Source organism: Berghia stephanieae, chromosome 5 (assembly GCF_034508935.2).
Source record: "Berghia stephanieae isolate SIO BIC M18660-M18661 chromosome 5, UCSD_Bste_1.3, whole genome shotgun sequence".
NCBI lineage: Eukaryota > Metazoa > Mollusca > Gastropoda > Nudibranchia > Aeolidiidae > Berghia > Berghia stephanieae.
The window spans coordinates 46,384,176-46,412,165 of NC_088364.1; the positions used below are offsets into that span (position 1 = coordinate 46,384,176).

The 27,990-nt window shown below is 37.9% G+C and overlaps 1 protein-coding gene across 2 annotated transcripts; it reads left to right on the forward strand.

Moving 5' to 3' along the window:
* LOC144973022 (uncharacterized) lies at window positions 1-27,858 on the forward strand. 2 transcript variants are annotated; one of them, XR_013645469.1, is made up of 5 exons: window positions 22-176; window positions 11,300-11,376; window positions 13,235-13,530; window positions 24,112-26,278; window positions 26,411-27,858. XR_013645469.1 is itself a non-coding variant. In XM_078914964.1 (4 exons), the coding sequence occupies exons 2-4, from the start codon at window positions 11,316-11,318 to the stop codon at window positions 24,241-24,243; spliced, it is 489 nt and encodes a 162-aa protein (XP_078771090.1). In that variant the 5' UTR covers window positions 1-176; window positions 11,300-11,315; the 3' UTR covers window positions 24,244-27,858. The 2 variants fall into 2 exon arrangements, 1 of the variants encoding a protein (XP_078771090.1); XM_078914964.1 differs by having other exon boundaries at window positions 1-176; window positions 24,112-27,858.
* The last annotated feature ends 132 nt before the right edge of the window (window positions 27,859-27,990 follow it).

A 27,990-nucleotide genomic window follows, 5' to 3' on the forward strand; every position in this document is an offset into this window, starting at 1 on the left:
GACTATTACAATTTAACTTCCGTCTTTCCCCTGGATTTCCCGGATCCCGAAGAAAACACTGGACTCATAATACGGGAAATTAATCAAGAACAAGATCTACTCCGTCCCTAATTGACTAATTGCGTTCTTGATGAAATTGTTTGTCACGGGAATATTATTACAAACAAGTAAAGCACGTGAGTTAATTCATTGCATCGTTTTATTCCCTAAAGTTGCTCCCTACGTTTTTGATGTGAAATTGACTAAGTTCTGTGTAAGCCGTTTCAACCTCAGGTTAGGGAGTTAACAGTTAATTCAGTTACTTCAACTTCAATTTAATGTCTTATTATAATATCTAACTACGAAAACAGATAAAATGGAGGTTTCGGGTTTCCCCTTTATCAACAAAACGGGATGGATGAAATACTACAGACGAATTAGATAATGTGGTAATGGCGTTGTTATTGTTATGATCATTGGTAGCGTCAATTGCCAAGGACCTTGACAATTGTCAAATCGTCAATTGCCAAGGACCGTGTCAGTTCATCAACTACGCATGTGTACGTTTAACTGCCACGGAGTACCTTTAGTGTCACGAAGTGATGCATTGCCACAGAGTGATGTTATGTATTAATATTAATATTAGGAAAAGGCTAGCCGCACTTAATGACGGCTAGCCTGCCAGTCTAGGCGTACTTAAGTACGTCTAGCCTACCAGTCTAGCCGTACTTAATGACAGTCAGACTGGCTGGCTAGCCGTACTTAATGTCGTGTAGATTGCTTAGTTAGCCGTACTTAAGGATTGGTAGATTATTTATTATGTGCGGTGGCATATTTTGCCTTCGCATGTCTTCACTGCATATTTCGTCAAAACCTTTTTTAACCGGATGTTTTTTCCCCATCACATGGAATTATTTGGGAAAACTGATCTCCGTGATAATACCACTCTACTAATCGATGTGTAACCTCAACCTTTTATAGTTTTGTCTTGATACAATCAATGAGAACTAATCATTTAAAAAATGGCTAAAAACGATAATAAAGAACTGAGTGACGTCAATTTAGTTCTATCTCAAATGGGTAATAGCACTGGTGGTAGGGACTCAGTGGTTGGATAGCACTGGTGGTAGGGACTCAGTGGCTGGATAGCACTGGTGGTAGGGGCTCTATGGCTGGATAGCACTGGCACTGGTGGTAGGGGCTCTATGGCTCAGGGCTGAGAATCTTCCGCCTAAAGGCGGATTTCCGCCTAAATGGTAGTTTATCTCCGCCCATCCAATCACATTTCCTCCTTTTTCAAATTTGCCGTGTCAAACATTTTCCTCCAACCCACAAAATCATATTTTGACACCTGTGCTCAGTCTTGTGAAATTTGGTGACAGTCCCGTTTTTATGACGTTGGGCCAGACAGTATGACACCAGATGTCACAATTGACACAGAAGACCAGTAGTGTTCTTTGATTAGTTAGTTGATGGTTGAAGGGAAGGGGAGGGACAAATGGGTCTGGATTTGTTTCTCCGTTGTAGGTACTTATTGCCTTTTTAATCTCTCTCTCTCTCTCTCCTCTCTCCTCCTCTCTCTCCTCTCTCTCTCTCTCTCTCTCTCTCTCTCTCTCTCCTCTCTCTCTCTCTCTCTCTCTCTCTCTCTCTCTCTCTCTCTCTCTTCTCTCCTCTCTCTCTCTCTCTCTCTCTCTCTCTCTCTCTCTCTCTCTCTCTCTCTCTCTCTCTCTCTCTCTCTCTCTCTCTCTCTCTCTCTCTCTCTCTCTCTTTTTTTCTCTCTTCCCCCCCCCTTTTTCCTTTCTATTTCTCGTTTCCTTTACCCCCCTTTTTTTGATATAGAATTCAAAATGTTATATTGGCAGAGAATACTCTCCTCCCCCCCCCCCTCTCTCTCTCTCTCTCTCTCTCTCTCTCTATCTATCTCTCTCTCTCTCTTTCTTTCTTTCTTTCTTTCGCAACCATCCATTAAATCATCTGGTATATAGAGATCATATACAGTATTAGAATAAAGCAATGGTGATTGGCTTAGTTTAATCTTATTCATTATGCCTTTGGCAATTTGAGAGATTCTTGGTTGTATTTATATGCTGAATAACTACTAGGTTTCGGTAACAAAGATACTATAGCCTGCTTTATAAAGTAAAAATCGAAACAAAACAATACTTTCTGGCCTTTTATTTGAATAACAACATGTGGAAAGGACAAATTCATTAAATGTTTACAAAAAGTAAATTTATATCTAATGATAAGAATGGATTTATACTAGTAAATGTAATATATTACATAATACTAATACAAAACTATGTTCCTGTTATTTTTACACGTTGCTTGTGTTTGATCGATAGACCGAGAAATTTTCCTCCTTTTTGACACATTGCTATTATTATTATCATCACTGAATAAAAAAAAACACTCGCCAAAACCACTACATCAACATCTCTACCGCCACTACTATTACAATCACTACCACATCACCATCCCTACCACCACTACTACTACAACCACCACAACATCATCCCTACCACCACATCACCATTCCTACCACAGCTACCACAACCACCACCACACAATCATCCATACGACCACTACTACTACAATCACTACCACATCATCCCTACCACCGCTATTACTACAACCACCACCACATCATCGTCCCTACTACAACCACCAAATGTTGTAATTACACTTTCAACTTTTGAAATTCCACCGAGTTGTATCAGAAATTGCTGAGATAAATCTTGGATCGCATCTCAGTAAAAATTTTAGTGAAATTCAAATTTATAGGTTATGGTCGCATGGATGGGTCATGATCTTCACGATGAAAAATTTCCTCCTTTTTAGTGACCAGTCATTCTCACCCCTGATGGCTGGGTAGCGCTGGTGGTAGGGGCTCAAAGGCCAATAGCGCTGGTGGTAAGGACCCAGTGGCACATAGCACTGGTGGTAGGGACTCAGTGGCTTGATAGCACTGGTGGTAGGGACTCAATGGCTAATAGCGCTGGTGGTAGGGCTCAAAGGCTAATAGCGCTGGTGGTAAGGACTCAATGGCACATAGTACTGGTGGTAGGGACTCAATGACAATGGCTAATAGAAATAATAGTAATAGCGCTGGTGGTAGTGGGAGGGACTCAGTGGCTAATAGCACTGGTGGTAGGGACTCACTGGCTCATAACACTGGTGGTAGGGTCTCTATGGCTGGATAGCACTGGTGGTAGGGACTCAGTGGCTAATAGCACAGGTGGTAGGGTCTCTATGGCTGGATAGCACTAGTGGTAGGGACTCAGTTGTTAAAAACACTGGTGGTAGGGGCTCAATGGCTAATAGCACTGGTGGTAGGGACTCAGTGGCTAATACTAATAGCGCTGGTTGTAGGGACTCAGTGGCTAATTGCACTGGTGGTAGGGACTCAGTGGCTAATAGCACTGGTGGTAGGGACTCAATGGCAAATAGCACTGGTGGAAGGGACTCAATGACTAATTGCGCTGGTGGTAGGGACTCAATGGCTAATTGCGCTGGTGGTGGGGACTCGGTGGCTAATAGCACTGGTGGTAGGGTCTCTATGGCTGGATAGCACTGGTGGTAGGGACTCAGTAACTAATTGTACTGGTGGTAGGGACGCAATGTCTAATAGCACTGGTCGCAGGCAGGAACTCAATGGCTGATACTGATAGCTCTAGTTAGGGACTCAATGTCTGATAGTTCTAGTGGTAGGGACTCAATGTCTAAAACTAAAAGCACTGGTGGTAGGGACTCAATGACTGATAGCACTAGTGGTAGGGACTCAATGGCTGATGGTAGGGATCAAAGGCTAATTAACACTGGTGGTAGGGGCTCAGTGACCAATAGTGCTGGTGGTAGGGACTCAATGGCAAATAGCACTGGTGGTATAGACTCAATGGTTAATAACATTGGTGGTAGGGACTCAGTGGCTAATAGCGCTGGTGGTAGGGACTTACTGGCTAATAACACTGGTGGTAGGGACTCAATGTCTACAAAATCACTGGTGGTAGGGACTCAGTGGCTAATAGCACTGATGGTAGGGACTCAATGTCTACAAAATCACTGGTGGTAGGGACTCAGTGGCTAATAACACTGGAGGGACTCAATGTCTACAAAATCACTGGTGGTAAGGACTCAGTGGCTAATAGCACTGATGGTAGGGACTCAATGTCTACAAAATCACTGGTGGTAGGGACTCAGTGGCTAATAACACTGGAGGGACTCAATGTCTACAAAATCACTGGTGGTAAGGACTCAGTGGCTAATAACACTGATGGTAGGGACTCAATGTCTACAAAATCACTGGTGGTAGGGACTCAGTGGCTAATAACACTGGAGGGACTCAATGTCTACAAAATCACTGGTGGTAAGGACTCAGTGGCTAATAACACTGATGGTAGGACTCAGTGGCTACAAAATCACTGGTGGTAGGGACTCAGTGGCTAATAGCACTGATGGTAGGGACTCAATGTCTACAAAATCACTGGTGGTAAGGACTCAGTGGCTAATAACACTGATGGTAGGGACTCAATGTCTACAAAATCACTGGTGGTAGGGACTCAGTGGCTAATAGCACTGATGGTAGGGACTCAATGTCTACAAAATCACTGGTGGTAGGGACTCAGTGGCTAATAACACTGGAGGGACTCAATGTCTACAAAATCACTGGTGGTAAGGACTCAGTGGCTAATAACACTGATGGTAGGGACTCAATGTCTACAAAATCACTGGTGATAGGGACTCAGTGGCTAATAACACTGGAGGGACTCAATTTCTACAAAATCACTGGTGGTAAGGACTCAGTGGCTAATAACACTGATGGTAGGGACTCAATGTCTACAAAATCACTGGTGGTAGGGACTCAGTGGCTAATAGCACTAGTGGTAGGGACTCAATGGCTAATTGCGCTGGTGGTAGGGACTCAGTGCGTAATAGCCCTGATGATAGGGACTCAGTCTGTAAAAGCACTGGCGGTAGTGGTAGGGATAGTGTGTAATGGAAATCAAAACTAGGCAGTAAAATTATATGTCACCACTGACAGTGAATACAATTTTATGAAAAAAAAAAATTCCACAGTGGAACGCACTACAGTCCGCTTAAACAAACCATCTGAGCTAGGAAATATTTCACCTTAAAAGGGGGACCTATAGTCAAAAATCCGTTTTGTTTATTGCAATGCCAATATTGGTATTCCCCTGTTGTTTTTAGGTGGTAGGAGGTCTAATTTGATGACGAACACACACCATAAAAAAATTTAATGTGCAGCAATGTGGTCTTATAGTATGACACTTGCTTTCATATCGGAAGGTCCTGGGTTCGAGTGATTTCTTGTAAAAGGCTCTTTACTCATTCTCTCACCCCCAAAAAATAAATTCCTACAGTGATGCACCAAAACCCAACGGATACCTTCCAAATTTACACACACAGTTTCCTACAGCAAGAGCAACATCATGATGGATAGGTTTAGCAAGTCTTGAAAAATTTATTTAAGGAATTGTTTTTCGATTACGATTGAAAATATGGCACTCATGAAACGACAGGAAAAAAATCCAATTTAAAAATTCAAACGACTAAATTTTAGTTTAGCCCAAAGTCAAAGCCATCATGATGCAAAACCCATCATACGAAAGATTCTGACAAATTTGAAGACAATCTGATGGAAAATAATCCAGATATGAATGAAGAATGTTAGAAAATCAGAAAATGATGCAAAATGGAATTTTGAGAAAAAACAAAATCTTTCTTTAATTTGATAAACAAGCTAATTTTTCAGACAACGTCCATCAAAATTCCAAAGTATAATCAATATATATGGAACAAGTAAATAGTCGAATTTTGTAAATTGATCAAATTCTGAAAAAAAAATATATAATTGAATCGCTAACCCCCATACCACTTAGAATTTTTTGTTGTTGTTGACATCCATTTTTCATTTGTTTAAAAATAATTTGGTGGTCAATTATGATTTATAGTTAATCTCATAAACTAATAATGTGATTGATGTTAAACACACCAAAAAATACCCCCCCCCCCCCCCCCCCCAAAAAAAAACAAAAAAAAAAAAACAAAAACATCTTTAATATATTTTTTTACATTTTAAAGAGGCACCCTATAGGCTAAAATTAGATGTAAAACCCTAAAACTAAAATTGCTAACATAGATGAACCAAAAACCAGCGTATAAATTTCTTTCAAATTTACACACAATGTATATTACATAAATAACTAGATAATGATGGAAGAGTTTACCACTTGTCTTGAAAAGAAATTCTTTTGAATATGTTTTTTAATTCGACTGAAATTGTGGCGCTTATCGGCAGGAAAAAAATCAATTTTAAAATTAAAAAATCTTACATATTTAAATTTCCCCCAAAATACTTCCGTCATGATGCAAAACACACAAAAAAAGATTCTGAATATATTTGAAAACAATCTAAAGGAAAATGACATGTATGATTGTTAGAAAATCAGAAAATGAAATAAAACGGAAATTTGAGAAAGCACTAATTCGACATAAGCTGATCCATAAAATTTTCAAAATAATGAGCGTCATAGGACAAGAAATGACGAAAATTGAGTAGATTGATCTGTCTAAAAAATGTATAAATGATTCGCTAACCCATTCCCTAAGAAAATAAATGCTAAAAAATTAAAATATTTCCGTACTCTTTCATTTTATGGTCAGAGTTTATTTATACCTTACGAATTCATCATTGTAATCAGAAAAACTAATTATTTACCAGATTACTTATCAGTTGATTCCTTGATATATTAAAAATTCTCGAAATATGATTTCGCAAAATATGATTTGACGCACTACCCTCATTTTTCAATTTTTAAAATAGGCTTCTGCTTGTGAGATAAGTATGTAATCAACTTGAACTGCAAAATCAAATCTATTTTAGACAAGAAAACAGCTGAATGGTGATAATAGATCTAGCTCAGAATAAAAAGCAATAATTTTCTTTCGCAAACTCCTAGGAGAAAAATTTTCTTTCGCCTCCAGGAAAAAAGTCAACACCACTTGTTTGCGACTGTTGTTTCTGTAGTTCCACAAAGAGGGTTGATCTTGTTCTGGTTTGAAAAATGGAAATAAAAGAGACTTTTCATTAGCAATTTTAGACATGGCTATAAAATTAAAATCATTGTCATAAAATGAATTTATCATTCACATACCAATTTTTTTTTTAACTGGTCATCGTTCTCACCAACACAGTTGAAATTTCATTGGTTTTACATCCACAGGCCAAAACTCTTGGCAACAAACTCTATTAAGTTCATAAATGCAGAAGTAACTCAATTCAAATAATCCTTTGTCAATTTCATTAAGAAAAATGAGCATTTACACCCGAGCATGCAAATCTCAAACTTGGTTCAATGCCCAGTTTTAAACCCTCTATTACATTAGTATTGGCAAAACGAAAATCTCAAACAAACTGGACATTCCCTTGTGGTCCATTGAATTTTTTTTTCGCGAATTGTGTTGAACTGGCCGAGAAAAGGAAATTGAATAGTCTCACTATCAACTCTCGACAGAGTTCATAATAACGGAGAATTATAATCATATGAATTTTATCAAGACCACCCACATTTTCATTTACCTCCCTAAAATCCTCAAATTTGGAAAACTCGAAAACACGAAAATCTCGAACAAATAGGCGTGGTCCCAACTTGTTCGAAATTTCCGTGCTCGAGTGTACTTCATTGATCACCAATAAAAATGTAAGGACGCTATGAAGATTTGAAAACAATACTAACCAGTTTCAAAAAGTGCTTGCAGATACTCTGCTCTGCTCGCACAGATGATGGTTTGCTGATTGATAAGATTGCCACAAGACATCTTGAGCCAGCTATCTTTCTTGATTGTCAGGACACCAGTACGGTCAACTGAATTCTTTCCTGTTGGCTGTCGAAAAAAAAAATTAATTAAATTCACTGCAGTGAAAATGGCACATACCAATGCCATTGCTTAAGTTAATAATTATAAATAATAATAATAATAATCATAATAATGATTATAATAATAAATAAATTGAAAAAAAAGTAATATTAATAATGATAATAATACCCTATTGTTTTTCATTATTTGACAATACTGTATATCTACAGACTATGTGACACAATGTCATTGTCATTATCAATATCATCATCATGAGGCATTTCAATCCAACTCCAAAGTTCTAAAAATCGGGTCACAGCCACTAATTAGCTTAATGCTGGAATGCCAAAAACTGGACGTTTACCAACTCCCACAATTTTAGAGTTACTGCCTCCTCCCCCCCCCCCCCCCCCCCCCCCCACCAACGTGCTCGGCAATTTGCAGTAACAATTTATACTTCTGGGCGAGTGGATCACAATTTGAGTTCCATTACCACTGCTGCTGCTCACTAAACTGCCCACCAGTCACCAGCCCAGTTGTTACAGTTACAGTTACACAAGTACTCTAGAAATAAAATCATCTAAGGATTAATCCATATAAAGATCACATTGGAATGCAGAACACAAGACACACGCGCCAGTCAGTAAGGCGTGTTGATATTACAAAACAATTACATTCTCATTCATTCATATTATATCTCATCATAAATATCGCCACCGCTCGAATACCGGCCTTGACTGAGAATTTTTTTTAAAAGAAAAGAAGAAAAGACAAATTCTTACCTTTACAGAATCCTGACGAATAAAAATGGTGTCAGTCTCAGTCTCCAATTGCTTAACTGCATTTTGGCAATTGTTGATAAGATGAAAAATTGTCACCAATAGCGATGGCCATTATTGAAATACTACGTATTGAAATTGATGATGCTCGTAAATCGGGAGAAAACAATCATGGGTTGGCGCCACGGCCCACCACGGTCGACTTACCGGATGTGATCTTTGACACGACCAGGGGTCAAGGCCCCAGAATAAGTACGGCTAGACTCCTGTGCTCCCCGTACTTAATGACGTCTAGCCTGCCAGTCTACCCGTCCTTAAGTACGGGTAGCCACTTCGTTAATATTAATTAATACTCTTTTACTCTTGTTTCTCTCTACTGTGTGTCGTTTTCTCTTTTTTTCCTCTATTACACACACACTCTCTCTCTGTCATTTTCTCTTTTCCCTCTCTGCCATTTTTTCCTCTGTGTATGTATTTCTCTGTCATCCCCCCCTCTCTCTCTCTCTCTCTCTCTCTCTCTCTCTCTCTCTCTCTCCTCTCCTCTCTCTCTCTCTCTCTCTCTCTCTCATATTTCCTCTTTTTGTTACGGCCCTTGCCAGTTGGTAGATCATCAACTATTTACTATTAATGCCACGGATTGATCTTGTTGCACAAATGTTTTACGTTAATTATTCCGTATTAAGACTATGTGCAGTATATTTCCTTTAAAATAAAGGAAATCTTATTTTTCTTTTTTAATCTAGGACATCTTGGCAGGGATTTGCCACCTCGTCCTTCTGTTTTTTTCCCTCGCTGAATCCGAAATCAACAGTAATTTTTGTTTGATATTATTTTAAATCATCTTGGAATTCGTGAAAAGACATAAAAATTAAAAACAAATGCCAACAAGTGTGGACTTGATCCTTTCCACAACGATTGACAAGGAATGAGTGAATGGCGAATGGAAGAAAAGAAAGTGACGGGGTTCGAGATTCGTATGCGCGCAAATCGAGGCTTGACTGAAATCACCACATGCAGCTGATTGAGGCCCGACTGAAATCACCACATGCGGCTGAAGAGTTCCAATTTGACTCCTTGGCAATTGATGAACCGTCAACTACCAAGGACTCACTCCTTGGCAATTGACACTTCCATGATCATTTTATTTATTTTTAAAATCAAATTACGTCAGTCAGATCCCATAGAAAACAGGCATGTGGGGAGTACTTGCATTGAGTCATAAAACCAGTTTGTGGCTCCTTTCATTATTTTGAATACAATACAATCAATTTTTTACAATTTATATCATCCATTTCCGCTCTTAACATTGGGCAACCAACTTATTAAACTTCACATGAAAGTAAGTGTGCAAAATTTTGAGGTCTTGTCTTATATAGACTAAAACATTTGGTCAACATCCAAATTACTGCCCATCCAATACACCAACTGGCAAAGTTTTTTCCAATGCTTTATTGAAAATGAAAGATATGCCGCCAAATAATGGCCTATCCAACCAAGTGACTAAAATCACTAATCAACTTCTTGAAAATAAATAAAATTCATGGAATGGTCATTGAGCTCACTCAACAATAACACATCAGGTTTCTGTGGAAAAGAAAATGACTTTATCAAAGTAGCAGAACTGGTTTCAATATTTCCTTAGTGTCTCTTGGTAGATTTTGTTATTTCCTCAGCTGTCTAAAGTCAGTTTTGCTATTTTTTGCAGCCGTTTTTGGTTGGTCCGGGGATCTCATTAGCTCAGTTGGTAGAGCACTCACTTCACAAGCAGAGGGACTGAGATCGATCCCGGTGCAGTTGATAATGATGATAATAATAATAATAATAGTAATAATAATAATAATAATAATAATAATAATAATATATTATTATTATTATTATTATTATTATTATTATTGATTATAATAATGATAATGGTGATGATGATCACAATGATCAAATAATTTAATTCAAAGTATAATATAATAATATACCTAATAACTATAACAACCTTCAAGGTTAGAGTCTGACAGCTTAACTACAGCACAACGGAGCGATCTGGCTATTCATATTTTATCAGGTCTTTCTAGAACATTATTTTACCTCCAATGCAACTTCTATTTTGTGGTTTTAAATTTTGGTCACATGTCATCAGTGCTAGTTTTATCATTTTTTATTAACAAAGATGTACAGATGTTAAAATATAACTTTTGCCATGTCCTAATACAGAGACATAGCATCGATAATAGTGTGGATTGCGCTTGAGCAACAGAGGTGCATAAAAACGATCCATAAGATACACTGTCAATGGAGGTGCATAAACACTATGAAAAAACAATGACAAAGCAGAAAGAATAAAAATGATCCTGATTACCAGTCAGACGTGCTACCATTACACCACAAAAGGTTACCCAATTGTTGGGACGATTTATTGCCTGTATTATTCATAAGAGTATGCATTTCTACTGTGGCTCTTTCCTGCATCATAACAAACACACACACAAGGATAAGGACAAGGACATTGTCCAATTTAATTGTTTTCAGTTTTCATTGCCTAAATATTTTTTGTTTCTTTGTTTGATGTGCTTTGTAGACAATCAGTATTCATATGTTAGTGTTAGTGTTATTCTCATAACATTCCTTTCACAGAAAATTTTGATTCTTCTCTTTCACCTATTTTCTCACAGCTCATTTCCAGTGACAATGTCAGCACCACCCCTGCCCCCAAGTTACAATGACAGCATAAGGGATCAAAGTCATGGAGGTCAGTTATTTTTTTGCTTTTTGCTTCAGGGGAACTCATCACCATCATCATTGAACTAATTTTTATAGTTTGACTGTCTTTTGAGAAAAAAAAGGTTCTGTTCTATATCTTTCAATAAAATGATTAATGATTAAAAACGTTATAATTTGGAACTACAAAATGCGTCATTTTCATGGAAGAATAAAAAAAAACTTTTTTTTCATCATGCTGTGCTGAGATAATGACTTTTTAAAAATCGGGTCATTTGACAATTGATACTTTGGCCTACAGAGCTAAATTTAGTATCATCTAAAAGGTTTCAGTTTTAATCCTATACCACTCCGCACCATCTTATTTTATGTTTTAGATCACATTCTTGAACGGGCGATCTTTTAACACTCTACCTGCACTGCGGTCATTCACTCCCATCAATTTCCCGACCACTGCAACAGGTTATCTCCCATGATACTTAACAGATTTGTTACTGATGCCTGGTTAATTTACAATCGCTTTTGCACAATTATAGTCGACTTTTAACAATATAAACAAATTAGCAATGCTTTGAGAGATTTTGAATTTTGTGTTGGTAACACATTGCCACATGGAATGAATAAGGTTCAGAATGTCTCCTTGTGGAATTGCCTCCCATTGTTCCATTGAAGCAATGGTCAATAAATAATTAATCAAGGATGACCATTATAACCACTCGTTATACAAACAAGACTTAATAATGAGGGGAGAAAGGATAAACATAGCTGCCAATCCTACCGGTAATTGCGGGAAACTCCCGCATTTTTAGTTCGTCTCCCGCGCTCCCACCCATCACATTGATCTCCCGCATTATTGTGCAGTAGCCTGACTGTAGGCCCAGGCCTAGAACCCATGTTAGCCTACCATGCGGGGCTTTTCGGTTCTTTCGGTAACGTACGTGAAATTCCGGTCCTCCATTTTGTAAACGGAAGTGAGTTTAAGTCGTTTGGTATTGTGGTAGATTTATAATTGAAAAGGCTGATACCGAATCCGTTCTTTTTAGTGAAATTAAATAGCTCTACATGGCTGGTATCGATTGTAATTAAATTATATTTTATTTCATTTGAAATGTAGATTTATGCATTTATGTATCTCCCTGATTTTTTTCTGAATCTCCCTGATTATCTGACCAAAACTCCCTCTTAATAAGCTTGGTGGGTTGGCAGCTATGGATAAATAGTAACCATGACATAAAGAAGTGTAAATGTGTTTGTGTGTGTAAATATATATATATATATATATATATATATATATATATATATATATATATATATATATATATATTATATATATATATATATATATATATATATATATATATATATATATATATATATATATATATATATATATATATATATATATATATATATATATATTATATATATAATATATAATAGATATCCTCAGGTTACCGCTTTGACTAAGTATACATACTACCACACTTAGTGGGTAATATATATATATAATATATATATATATATATATATATATATATATATATATATATATATATATATATATATCAGTCATTTACACCCTATTTTACAACATTTTTCTCAACATCTGGGACAAAAGTCAATTTCTGTATTTTCTGGGACAATCAAAAGTTTTTCCCCCCGAATATCTGGGACAAATCCTGAAATTCTGGGACAATCCACTATTTATTTCATTTTGAATCATCAATTGAGAGAGCTCTCCTCATCTTGTTTCATTTACATGCTCCAGTGGTACAGACTTTCATAATCTCATAACTTCATTATCTTCAACTCCATTATCCTCATGACAATTACCTGAATTGTTATCATCATCGTCATCGTCATCTATATCTTATATTATACTACCCCAGGCTACCAACCTTCCTATGGGGCCACATCCAATATGACAGCCCCACCCCCACCAGGCATGTATGGCCCACCACCACCACAAGGAGGGGCTCTACCATACCCACAACAGGGTGCTCCCTATCCTACACAAGGAGGACCATATCCACCCCAGTATGCACCTGTAGGACCAGTGGACCCCTCCAAGGGCTATGCCGTCCCTCCATCTTACCAGCATCAGCATCAGTCTCACACTAACACCAGCATAGTGGTCCAGCCTCAACAGTCAGTCGTTTTAGTTGGAGGCTGCCCTTCATGTCGGGTGAGGAACCTAGTATTATGAAGTTGATGATAAGAATAAGATGATAATAAAAGTTAGAAGAAAAAGAATATTTCATTCATATTCATTCACAAGACACATTGATAAAAATTAACAATTTTATCACACATTATTTACATATATTTAGGTATACTTAGTGTCTTTAGTTGATAATGATGAGATGAATAATTTTTTACTAAATTAAACAAAGCAAATGCGTGGTAAGGGAACCCTTGAGTTACTTTGTGAGGACTGTAGCATCATTTAATCCCTTAGTATTGTCTCTTTGTAATTTTGTTGAGCACTGGCCCTGCTTTGGGTTTTATGCTGTGATGGAGAAGGTCAGACAGATGTCTGTTCGTGGGAGACGATTTTTTTTTCATATATATATATATATATATATATATATATATATATATATATATATATATATATATATATATATATATATATATATATATATATATATATATATATAGTTAATCAATTGTTTTCTAGTCCATTATTTAAAATATATTTTTAATTTTTAAATTATTGGAGTTTCTCTCTATTGGCGAGAACCTTTCTTAGTGCCAGGGTGGGGCTTTTGAGTGGTCTGGCTCAAACAAGACACATGGCTCGATTGCTCTTGTTTCCTTTTCTCTCCTTCCTTTTGTGTATAAAGTAGTGCGGGGCGGTCCTTGGCAAGCTTAAGGACCACGGTCCTACGGTCCTTGGGAAATGAAGACCGCAAGGACCGGTCTCTAGACCGGTCCGTTCATTCTTGAACCGTTAAAGACCGCTACACGATGAAAACCGTGGCCTACAGGAGTAAAACACACGGAGTAGTCACACTCATTTCAAATTGTAACCTAATTAGAGAAGAGGGGTGATGCCTTCTTTATTTGCTCACCGTACTTCATTGTTACTTCGATAATTTAATAAAATTTGAAATTTATCCCCATTAACGGAGATAATGGCATCGCCCAAGGCGTTGATCGAGTTGTTCGTGGTGTTGATACACACACGCAACTCCTACCCCCCCCCCCCCCACACACACACACACACATTAGAGGGCAGCGAGCATTGAAGAGTAAGAGAGAGACGTGAAGTTATAATAAGAGGGGGTGGATGAGGTGATAAGAGGGGTCGATGGTGACTTTTCGCCAGATCTAACAAACTCAGCTACCCATTCATTGCTGAGTAGACAGGGATTCAGAAAAAAATCGACTGCACCCGGGATCGATCTCTGGCCCTTTGCGTATAAAGAGAGTGCTCTATCAACTGAGCTATCGGGGTCCCCAAATATTCTATTGGACCTTTTAAAAATACAGACGTTATAACTGGTTTTTTTGGACGGAAGAAACTAATGAAACTCATATTACTTGATTAGTTAAAACACCAAACGAAATTTTAATATTATTGTATTATTTTAAATGACAACAATGCGATAGAAAGGAGTGGCGACAAGAGATGGACAAAAGAAAACAAAAAATCAGACTTGCAACTTGCTAGTAGTGTTGGGTTATTTGATCGCTTTTACTCGATCGACGACCGAGCGCCAAGCCACGAGTCAGTGCTCGATCTCAATGCCGGAAGAGCGAGTTAGTAAAACGATCACTCGATCGTAAAACGATCAAGCGGGTTGTGAGCTTGAGACGATCTTGACACGTGAGACGAGCTTGAGACGATCAGGATTCGAGCGAGCGGAGGGGTAACGAGTGTTTCGAATCATTTCAAATTCAAACGATCACAGTTTGCCATCCGATACCAATCGCCAATGTTTGCACACGGTAGTCTTTTTTAATTCAGAAAAGTGAGTGGAGCAGGCACTTATGTTGGTAACAACAAGATATGAAGTGAATAGAAAAGTGCCAGAAGACAATAGAGAATAAAAATTTTTTTCGCGGCGGTGGTGGGGTTTGAACCTGCGACCTTATTGGTACGACAACTCCGCCTGGCAGGTGAGAGTGTGGCTCTACCGTGTGAGCTATCCACGAACACAAAAATATTCGTTTCAAACTCAAAGTCATTACTAGATCCCTCTCTCACCCACTTCTTGAGACCGCCGATTCGTTCGTACACCACCATCGCGAATAATTTTGACCAGCAGTTAAGCTTAAGCCAATATTCTCAACACAAACATATAACATAGAAACGATTGAGACATTGAGTATGCTCCGGTGTATGGGGTGAATTTTTAATTCAGAAAAGTGAGTGGAGCAGGCACTTATGTTGGTAACAACAAGATATGAAGTGAATAGAAAAGTGCCAGAAGACAATAGAGAATAAAAATTTTTTTCGCGGCGGTGGTGGGGTTTGAACCTGCGACCTTATTGGTACGACAACTCCGCCTGGCAGGTGAGAGTGTGGCTCTACCGTGTGAGCTATCCACGAACACAAAAATATTCGTTTCAAACTCAAAGTCATTACTAGATCCCTCTCTCACCCACTTCTTGAGACCGCCGATTCGTTCGTACACCACCATCGCGAATAATTTTGACCAGCAGTTAAGCTTAAGCCAATATTCTCAACACAAACATATAACATAGAAACGATTGAGACATTGAGTATGCTCCGGTGTATGGGGTGAATTTTTAATTCAGAAAAGTGAGTGGAGCAGGCACTTATGTTGGTAACAACAAGATATGAAGTGAATAGAAAAGTGCCAGAAGACAATAGAGAATAAAAATTTTTTTCGCGGCTTAACTGCTGGTCAAAATTATTCGCGATGGTGGTGTACGAACGAATCGGCGGTCTCAAGAAGTGGGTGAGAGAGGGATCTAGTAATGACTTTGAGTTTGAAACGAATATTTTTGTGTTCGTGGATAGCTCACACGGTAGAGCCACACTCTCACCTGCCAGGCGGAGTTGTCGTACCAATAAGGTCGCAGGTTCAAACCCCACCACCGCCGCGAAAAAATTTTTTATTCTCTATTGTCTTCTGGCACTTTTCTATTCACTTCATATCTTGTTGTTACCAACATAAGTGCCTGCTCCACTCACTTTTCTGAATTAAAAATTCACCCCATACACCGGAGCATACTCAATGTCTCAATCGTTTCTATGTTATATGTTTGTGTTGAGAATATTGGCTTAAGCTTAACTGCTGGTCAAAATTATTCGCGATGGTGGTGTACGAACGAATCGGCGGTCTCAAGTAGTGGGTGAGAGAGGGATCTAGTAATGACTTTGAGTTTGAAACGAATATTTTTGTGTTCGTGGATAGCTCACACGGTAGAGCCACACTCTCACCTGCCAGGCGGAGTTGTCGTACCAATAAGGTCGCAGGTTCAAACCCCACCACCGCCGCGAAAAAAATTTTTATTCTCTATTGTCTTCTGGCACTTTTCTATTCACTTCATATCTTGTTGTTACCAACATAAGTGCCTGCTCCACTCACTTTTCTGAATTAAAAATTCACCCCATACACCGGAGCATACTCAATGTCTCAATCGATTCTATGTTATATGTTTGTGTTGAGAATATTGGCTTAAGCTTAACTGCTGGTCAAAATTATTCGCGATGGTGGTGTACGAACGAATCGGCGGTCTCAAGAAGTGGGTGAGAGAGGGATCTAGTAATGACTTTGAGTTTGAAACGAATATTTTTGTGTTCGTGGATAGCTCACACGGTAGAGCCACACTCTCACCTGCCAGGCGGAGTTGTCGTACCAATAAGGTCGCAGGTTCAAACCCCACCACCGCCGCGAAAAAAATTTTTATTCTCTATTGTCTTCTGGCACTTTTCTATTCACTTCATATCTTGTTGTTACCAACATAAGTGCCTGCTCCACTCACTTTTCTGAATTAAAAATTCACCCCATACACCGGAGCATACTCAATGTCTCAATCGATTCTATGTTATATGTTTGTGTTGAGAATATTGGCTTAAGCTTAACTGCTGGTCAAAATTATTCGCGATGGTGGTGTACGAACGAATCGGCGGTCTCAAGAAGTGGGTGAGAGAGGGATCTAGTAATGACTTTGAGTTTGAAACGAATATTTTTGTGTTCGTGGATAGCTCACACGGTAGAGCCACACTCTCACCTGCCAGGCGGAGTTGTCGTACCAATAAGGTCGCAGGTTCAAACCCCACCACCGCCGCGAAAAAAATTTTTATTCTCTATTGTCTTCTGGCACTTTTCTATTCACTTCATATCTTGTTGTTACCAACATAAGTGCCTGCTCCACTCACTTTTCTGAATTAAAAATTCACCCCATACACCGGAGCATACTCAATGTCTCAATCGTTTCTATGTTATATGTTTGTGTTGAGAATATTGGCTTAAGCTTAACTGCTGGTCAAAATTATTCGCGATGGTGGTGTACGAACGAATCGGCGGTCTCAAGAAGTGGGTGAGAGAGGGATCTAGTAATGACTTTGAGTTTGAAACGAATATTTTTGTGTTCGTGGATAGCTCACACGGTAGAGCCACACTCTCACCTGCCAGGCGGAGTTGTCGTACCAATAAGGTCGCAGGTTCAAACCCCACCACCGCCGCGAAAAAATTTTTTATTCTCTATTGTCTTCTGGCACTTTTCTATTCACTTCATATCTTGTTGTTACACACGGTAGTCTGTGGTTCTTCCACAGCCCTCACTCCTTGTCAGATGTTAGTGTGTCTGGGTGGCAGTGGCAGGGAAATTCGTATAGGTGTATCACGCGTGTGTGACAAGACTTCATTAAACCTACTAAAGTTTGACTATCACACACACACACACACACATACACACACACACACACTAAGGCTATTTCTATGACACACACGCATCCCTCTATCAATGAACACTCCTACAGTAGTGCGGCTATGTGGTCTAGTCATGACGTAACTATAGGTAGTACTCTAGTCGACCATGGCTCTCGTGCATTATAATGGTCTAGTGGTATGACACCCGCTTTGGGATCGGAAAGTCCTGGGTTCGAGCCTCGCGCTCGGTGCATAGTTGAGTCTTTGGACAAGGCTCTTTACTCACATTCTCTCACCGTACTCAGGTGTAAAATGAGTACCTGGCCGTTAACAGCGTTGTCTTTGTCTGAAAAATTGTAATATCGCCTAACAGGCGGCATGTCCCGTCCTACATATTAAATGTTGCTGTTGACCGGGGACCCCTTTACAAAGCGCTTTGATCACATTTAGTGGATATTGTAAAGCTCAATTTTTTAAAGTAAAACATTAGCTTTGAATATGGAATGTTTCAATTTTAGATGCCTGTGTATTCTTTGTTAGTTCCCATCATCATCATCATCATCATCATCATCATCATCATCATCATCAGGGGCAGCGGTACGGTCTTTGGTTGGCACCCGAAAGGTACCGAGTTCGATCACCCGCCGCTGAGTGGTCTTGAGCAAGTCACCTTGCCCTAACTAAATTTGCGGCGCTGCACTGCGGCTATCGCTTGGGTTATTCCAGTCTTCCCTTAGAATAGACCCGAAAGACGAATCTCCCCTATGGGATGAATAAAGGGAATTATGTTTAATTTATTTATCATCACCATCATATCAGCGGGATCATCATCATCACCACCACCACCACCACCCTAATAATAATGGATAAAATAAATATCAACACATTTCAATGTAATAATCAATCTAAAATCAATCAGTGCTCCTAAAAGACCCTTTGATTTCTTTGTCTAATTCGTTCCATACTTTTGGAGTCCCGACAAAGAAAGATTTTCAGCTAACTATAGTTTATATATGGGAATATTAATCAGTCGTTTATATTGGAATCGGAGTTGTCTAGCAGGTGTATTAGTTCAAAGCGCATTTCCAAGGATTTACCATGCTCAATGAACTTCACAATATTTTATTTAATTTATTCCTCCGGCACGCCATATCGACCATACATCCATTTCGTACAGTAGGTACCGATCGCTGTTTGGAGTCTTTTTGTATTAAAGCTCTTTACAATACCCGTCATTGCTTATAAGATAAGAATACATTCACACCTGAGTCAAGTGCCTGACACACGGACTTAACGTCTGGATCACAATTTTCAACAATCACTGTCACTCATCCGGCCATTGACAAGGCTTGATTTTGTGACAAGAGACACCGTACCACTGAGCGACCGAACAAATAATCACCATCTGCGCCATCGTCATCATCATCATCATCATCATTATCATCATCCTCATCACAGCCGTAACAGCCAGCAAAACCACAATCATCATCTTCGGGTCCGGTCTATCCGTGTGGGGGGTGGGGGTGGAACCTGCTAAAGTATTTCATTTTTTAAACAGAAACACGATAATCATCATCATCATCATCATCATCATCGTCATCCATTGTCGTCGGCATCGTTATCATCGTGTCCGGGCAATCCGTGTGTGTCTGGGTGTGGAACCTGCTAAATATTATTATTATCTACCTACCTAATAAAAACACACCATTCTTGTTCATTTATTTTTCAAATAATAAAATGAAAGGCACGACCTTTCCCGCACACACAAGAGGCGATGACGACCAGTGACAAATTATGGGAGGTGGGGGCAGGGTTGCCAGATTATTTTTCAACAAAATGCCAGGGGAAGACTCAAAAAATGCCAAAACACTCAAAAAAATGCCAAAGTCTGTTGACTCCCACCCCCACTAAGAAAACTACTCACTTTTGATAGACAATTTACTATCATATCCTGGTGGCTTGCGTGTTTTCTTTTCTTTTTTTTTCTTTTTTTAAAAATTATACTAAATTTCCTGTTGGGGTAATTTTTTTTATTAAGAAAAGGTGTCATTTGAAGTATAATATACAAGAAAAGAAAATGCCAAATGAAAATGCCAAATGCCAAATGATTTTTCTAATGCCAAACGGTTTTCAAAAATGCCAGATTTTTGGAATCTGGCATTTAAAATGCCAAACTGGCAACCCTGGGTGGGGGCGGCTGACAACTTTTGGCGCGACATAAATATGAAATGTTAAGGTGACAGCGGGATGATGGTGGTGGGAGGGGGGGGGGGGTCTCAACCCTTCACCATCAACAACTGTTTGATGGCGTGTGTGTGTGTGTGTGTGTGTGTGTGTGTGTATGTGTGTGTGATGCGACGAACGATCATAATCAAGGCTGCCAGACAGCCAGATTTCTTCTTGCCCAAGTAGTCAAATAGACCCCAAATAGCCCAACACCACAAGCATTCTGACTCCCTTGAAAAACTCATTTGTTTTGATTAACAAAACAATCGACTACAGTTGGATAAACTTATCTTTTCATTTTTTTTAAATAAAAGATTTTTTTTTTAAATGAATAATAATAGAAAAGCGTTTCTTAGTAACCAATTTTGAACTTGGCCATCTGGCAGCCCCCATCATAACCAGCTGCAGTCAAGCCAGCCACAGACATAAGAGAGGGAGGGGTATGTGAAGTTTCCTGTGGCAAACGAGTTGCTCGTGGTTTTTTTTTTCAAACGAATCACTGCTCGATGACGTCACTGACTCGAAACCCGCCCGAAACCGACTCGATTTTAGAGGACTCGATCGAAAACCCGCTCGATTTGATCGTTTCAAACTCGACCCAGCACTAACACACACACACACACACACACACACACACACACACACACACACACACACATCTTTAGTAGTCACATACATTTCAAACAATAACCCATTAGAGAAGAGGGGTCATGCCTTCATCATAGATCATTGTCATTGCGATCATTATGGTGTAGTAAATTTTGAAATTTACCCCGTATAATGGAATCGTCCAAGGCGTGCGCCTCCTGTTCCCCCCATCTCACACACGAAAGGGCGGTTTGCGGAGTGGAGGGAGGTGGTCGTCTGCCTCTATGGTCGTCTGTGTCGTTTAGTGTATGGCAAAGGGGGGTGGGTGCGATTAATTAAGTGGGATGGGTGGTGATTGGTGGAAGATAGGCAAAGGACCGAGGCAACGAATCGCTGGGGAAGTAGTATGGCGCGAGACCGTTGAAAGGTGATAAGAAGTGAGGACCGCCGGCGGTCTTCCTCTTTGGGACTGGACCACGGTTCACAGCTAAAAGACCGTGGGACCGGTCCTTGGTCCGGTCCTCAGCGCGGCACTAGTATAAAGCTAAAGTTATTAACTTTCTCACCATATTTCTTTTTACTGGAGTTGAAAATCTAAAAATGTCACAAGTTCTGAGTGAGGAAGACAAGAGAGGGCAGGTGTTTGTGATTAATATAAAAATTGTGATGAATTTGATTGTTGTAAGCTTTTTACACTGCGTGGCATTTTCCCCTCTGAGCGGTATTTCAGTGCTAGGTCAACCTGACCACATTAGTGGGGTCAGCCCATGGGTGTAACAGGTAGCGGTCAGGGGGAATCTGTGATGCCGCTGATGGTAATTAATTGTTGCAATATTTCATGGTATTGCTCAGTTGCTAACACAAATATGAAAATTGTTCCCTCACCACAAGCAAAGCAAAGGTTTCTTTCATCATATGCCATGGTTGATAATAATGTATCCTCTTAAGACTGCTCCTAAGAGAGGTGTCAATTTAGTGGTTTTTGAGCTATCAATGAAATTAATTTGTTGTAATTTGCATATCAATAATTTAATTCCCAGCGGCAGAAAATGATTGAAACAAGCATCATTATAAAGTAAAATTGATGATCTTGACACATGCCAAGTTTTGTTGTCCGGGCAGTAAAACCTTAAAAGATATGAATTTTTTATTGTAAATTTCATATTTGGCATGACTTGGTGATATCCTTATTTTCTCTCCCATAGTATTCCATGCCATGAATTATGTCCAAATATCAGTTTAGGAATAAAATATAAACCATTAGACGAAAATAATACTAATATTATTTTTTAAGCATTTAACTGATTTAAATATTATGAGTTTTGGGCACATTTGAAAGCCAACTTTTTAATGGCTTGATAACTTTTTTCTATACTTAAATCCCTTACGATTCAAGTCAAATTTGTTTTGTTTTTTTATGACTGTTAGGCATTATAGTTTGAAGATGTATACGGTACTGCTTTTGTGTGGTTGTCTCAGGAAATGCCGACTTTATAGTGTCATATAGGTGTCAATGTTTAGGGTATTCTTGCATGTTGAATAAGTAATATAATGTAAGGTCAAGTTCTCCTTTTGTGCACAAGTGAATGTGTTAACTTTTTATAGACTGAAGCGTCCAGATATATATGGCAGTGATATCCCAAAAATTAAATAAATGATCTTGCTGTGGTATGCCTGTGGTGTTATACTGATTTGACTCTGATTGTTATTCAGTTGTTTTATCTCTAAATTTGACTGACTGGAGTTCAATGGTAAATCAGATGACTTTATAAGACAATGACTAAATGTGTATTCTTGAAGGAAAGGAGATGATTCTATATAACCTGTATCGACAGTGTGTTCGTTTTGAATGTAGTTGGTCAATAAGGAGAAAAAGGTTAATACTTGGAATAAACTATATGCTCTCATAATTTTGAATCCTCTTTTGTCCACATACTATGTCCGTCTGTTTGAGCAAATCATCTAATTTAACAGTACCAGTGGTTAGTGTTAGTTGTAATTGATGATTGTTACTGCAATATTTGTAGCATGTCCAGTAACCTTGTTGGGTGATTGATTTTTTTCTTGTATAGAAGTCATACTTTATAGGCAGATTGATAGTAAATTGAGATATTGACATCATACACAATATTGGTTTTTAGTCTTTACTGGACAATAAAATATTATCTTTATGAGTTATTTTACCACATAAAGACATAAATCATATCAGTTCACTGTTATGATCAACACAACTGTTTGAGAGGAACGGAATTGGTAAAAACAATATACAGAACTTACTAAACCATGAATAAATCAAGAAAATCAACTGCCAATATGATAATATTGCACAGGAACATAGATGCATATATGTACTTTTTATATTTATTAAAATTCTTGAGATACTGCCGCTGAGTTTTGAAGACAAATTTTTTATTTAAGTGCACCATAATTTACAAGCACTTAAAATTAGATCAACAATTTGTGATATTCAAAGAAAACTATTAACCACAAGAATGTCAAATGTTCACTGATGTTTAGAAAGACAACTGATTTTTAAAATTAAAATAATGAAGTGAAAGAGTCTGTTATTGTTTTCCCGCTATACTGACATATTATAAGACCATAAATATCCATAATTTCCCCCATTGGACACGGCACTGCCTGATACCAGTTGAACTCCAATGACCTCATGCAGGTAGCGAGCAGGAAGGGTTATTGGTCCCTTGGGAGTTCCAACTGAAATAGCGCTGATTCCACGCAGTGTTTATTCAACAAAGAGAAAATGACTTTGATTTCCATTTTATTAATAATTTTGTAGATAAATAATGAATTTAATCTGAAATGTGTTGAACAGAAGATGACTCATCAGTTTTTGTGTCATTTATGTAATATCCAGTGTTGATACACGAGAAATCCAAAACGGCCACACTGCTTTTATTTGTTAATTAAATTGATGATTGCATTCAAGTTTTTGTGGGATTTTTGTTCGTTTCTTTGGAGAGTGGTTATTTTGGGTTTTTAAAAAATTATTTATTTAATTTTTTTCTGTTTCCAGCTTTGAGCAGCATTCATTTTATAATATATTGGTTGTAATTTTTGTTCACTTTCCCTCCCCTCTCTAGGTTGGTGTGCTGGAGGATGATTTTACCTGTTGCGGTGTATTGTGTGCTATTTTATTCTTTCCCATTGGAATTCTGTGTTGCCTGGCCATGCGACAGAGACGATGTGCCAACTGCGGGGCTGTATTTGGATAGAACTGAAATTTACACAAAGGTCATATTTGAAATTTTGAAAAACAAAACAATTCAAATGGAGGATTGGTTGGTAAGAGCGAACTGTACTTATTTACAAATCTGACAACTTTGGTACTTTTTCTGTTATTATATTTTCTTAAAAATTTGATTCCGGTTTTAGTGTACATATATTTGTTGTCATGGATTAGTTCAGAATTTAGCATGATATGATACATTGGACCTTGGACACAACTAAGTCAATTTGAATTGAGGGTTACTTCTCATTACTTTATAGAGGTCTTGTGAAATGCCTATGTGTTAACAGGAATGAATACATAAGTAAAATTGTGAAAAAGAGATGTGGTGTTTTTGTTTTGTTTTGTCATGTTTTTTAAATTTATTTATTTTTTTGTTGTTGGTGTTGTTGAATTAGAGTTCTTGTTGTATCCGAGGTCCTTTGTACTCATTCAATGATAAAAATGAGTTGCATACTCATGCTGTACCTTATGTTAATTTACCTCGTCTCACGTATCAGTTTTCTTTCTTCTTTTTTTTTTTTCGTGTTTGCATGGGTGCCAGTTTTCCGGTTCATGCCGGAATTCCTTCGATATCTCGGTCAAATACCTCCGGCTTCAGTGTTTTGAAAAAAAATGTTGAGGGAATACCTCTGGTACTCTCTGTCTCTCTCTGTTCTTTGGCTCCCCTAGAGAGCGACAACTGCACTGTGAGTATTTCACTATGTATTATAAGTTGGTTTTAAAATCAAATTAATTTCCTCATTGTGTCAATATGTTTGCTGTGTAATCATTTAATAATGGTATAAAAACGGTGATGAAATAAGAGTAAAGTTTAGGCCGCATTTTCAGGTTTTGCAAAGTGTCGAGATTTTAGTTTCAGGTTTCAGCACTTCTTCCTGCTGGCACCCATGCGTGTTTGTAAGTGCAGGTATACTCCAGAATAATTTATTGTCTTCCTTATTTTTTCTTTGTAATTGGGTGACCTGAATGTGACGCAAGTACTCACTGTTTAATGTTAAAATCAGACAATTTTTTTTTCTTTGTGATAATAAAAAAACCCATTCAATATTGTGTGTGTATGCATCATGTCCATCAAATATTTCTTGTTCAGTCTGTTGCTTAGTAAAACAAATGTGAATGGCTGAAGAGAGGTAATCTTTTATGATTGTGCATGTTGTTGTGGAGTAGAAAATCACTCAAAGTCACAATCCACACACCATTCAGATCAGATCAATAAGTAAGTTGATTTTCTTTTGTGTATGCAGAGGAGGTTGTTTTTTAGACTTATTTTGTTGGATTTTTTTTTTTTTAATGGGGGCTTTGCAACTTACAGTGGGCCATAGCCACACAAATCCAAATGTTGACCCAGCTTTGTTGTCACTTCTATCCCTTAGTCCATTTGGTTTTGCCTTTTGGGCCCAGTGTCTCATTAGGAAATGATTAGATGGATATTTCATTTTGTGGAATATGATTTTCTGTTTTTTCAAATATCTTGTAAATGACAATTTCTATTGTCAACTGTCGTATGTTTGTGCCTGGATAGAAATAGAACTTACTAGTAGTCTCGTAATAGACACACAAATAAATTACTCGTACTCTAGAAAATACCCCTTTGACGTTTTGACCAGATGTTTTTTTTAAAGCTCTTTTTGTAAGTTGCTTCTTGAGTCTAGAATATTTTTACTACCCTCATAAGATTTTTGCTGGCCCTAAATTTGTGCAGACGACATGATGAAATTTCTATAGATAGAAAAAAACATAAAGAACTTTGGTGAAGTTACTGGGTTTTTTTCTTCTTTTTTATTTTTAAAAATCTGGATCCACTGCTGGTCTAACACACTTTGTCTTTGTTGTCATTTGATTACCAATGAATATAATATTTCATTTTAACTATACCGTACCGTCTTTCATCTCATTAGTCTTTGTTGTGAGTGACACGTCTTCCATTTTTATTATAAATAATCATAATTATGTTATTTGATTTATATTATCATTGTCCTTAATGTTGTTATAATTATTAGTGTTAATAATTTGTGTGTGCAATATTTCATTCACATTTTGTTCTATCAAATTGAAGCTTGAAGCATGATTATAAAGGGAATCCTGGCTACACCACCAAGTTTCAATAGTTCATGCTCATCATTACAATGGGGATAAGCTTGAGTTTGCAGCGTTTTCAGGGACAAAGTAGTGTGTTTGTGTCATGGGAGGTAGATGGAGAGGGGGGAAGGAGGAGTTTGATCAGCCTCCAAAGCCTCCGTCTTGGTAAACGGTCAATGCTTTCATTCTTAGTGTTGGATAAATATCCCCTCAGGTCTGGGGTTTACATCTTTGCTGTCTCATTTTTTTCCCCCTTCCGTGTTGCTTTCTGTTCCTTGTGGTTTTTTGATGGTTAAAAAAATATTCTCAGGAAATATAATTTTTTTCTCCTTGTTATGTCAACGTTCTTGTTTATTGATATTGATAGAGTAATTGAAACATTCACATTCAACCAACGTGATGATGAGTATTGACTGTATTCATTTCAATTTAACTTTAATCATCACATCAAATCTTTATACAATCACGTTTGCCAAGGTCCCAAAACTGGTGGCACAGAGTAGTGTTATTGAATTGTAATAATATAATTTGAGTATGTCCCTCTTGAAGGGAATCTTGTTTCTCAGTCTTTATCCATATATGGATTGTCCCTGATATCTACATCTATTCCTTTATATTATAATTCTTCGACCATCCTATCATCCTTCTTTGTACTTGTGCTGAAATTTCCCCAGTGTTCCAAGTGCCGTAAAATCCCTAAATTCAAAATCAATTTTCCATATAATTATTGTTGTTGTTGCGGTTACTGAAGTTATTACATCTGTTGCCGTTTCCATATTTTTGTCATTGCTATCAATAGTTTATTCAGTTGTTGCTTGTCAATATACATTTCAAATTTCAATCAAGCCATACCATGTCTGTCAACCCACCCTCTTAAATATTAATGATAAAAAAAACCCCAAAAAACTTGTAAAACATGCTTATTATGAAGCACTAAGGTGATGAATATTGAATTGATATAACTGAGAGGAAATGGTTTCCAATTAATATTTCGTAAATAAATGTAATCATTGAACCTGTCCTCCAATCATTTCTCGGGATTAATACCGACTCGTACCTATATCTCGTACACACCTTTATAATGCATTGCAATGTTTTACTAGATGTAAGGGAAATGGTGGTGGGTTGAGACCCCCGCAGAGTGAGGGAAAGTCTACTGACGTTTGTCCCCTGGGATGGGGGTTCTATTTGGGCCTACCTAGCTGGCTCTTCCATTGACTTAAACCATTTATCCCTTTCAATTTTCATCTGAGAGTGTTGATGACAGATAAACTTCTACTCTTCGTCTATATTGACTCTGAACTGACTGGGGGTGTTTGTTAATATTCCCTAACAAAATCAACTTACACTGTTTTGTTATACAAAGACTGTAAATATTATCCAGATAATCAAGCTACAAGTTTCATGTATTGCTGTGTAATGATGTTACCATTGTTTAATATAATAAATAAAATATGTGATACAGGGATGATTTATTAAATCATATGTATAAATAAATTCAATGTGACAACTCTTCAAAGTCTTCTGGTCTTTAGATCTTTTTTATTTTAGAAAGAGCATGAGCTGGAAATGTGAGAATTTTTAATTATTTGTTTTTAAATACTGTAACGGTTTCGTTGGTGGATGTTTAGAGTGTATCAGGCAGGCTGAC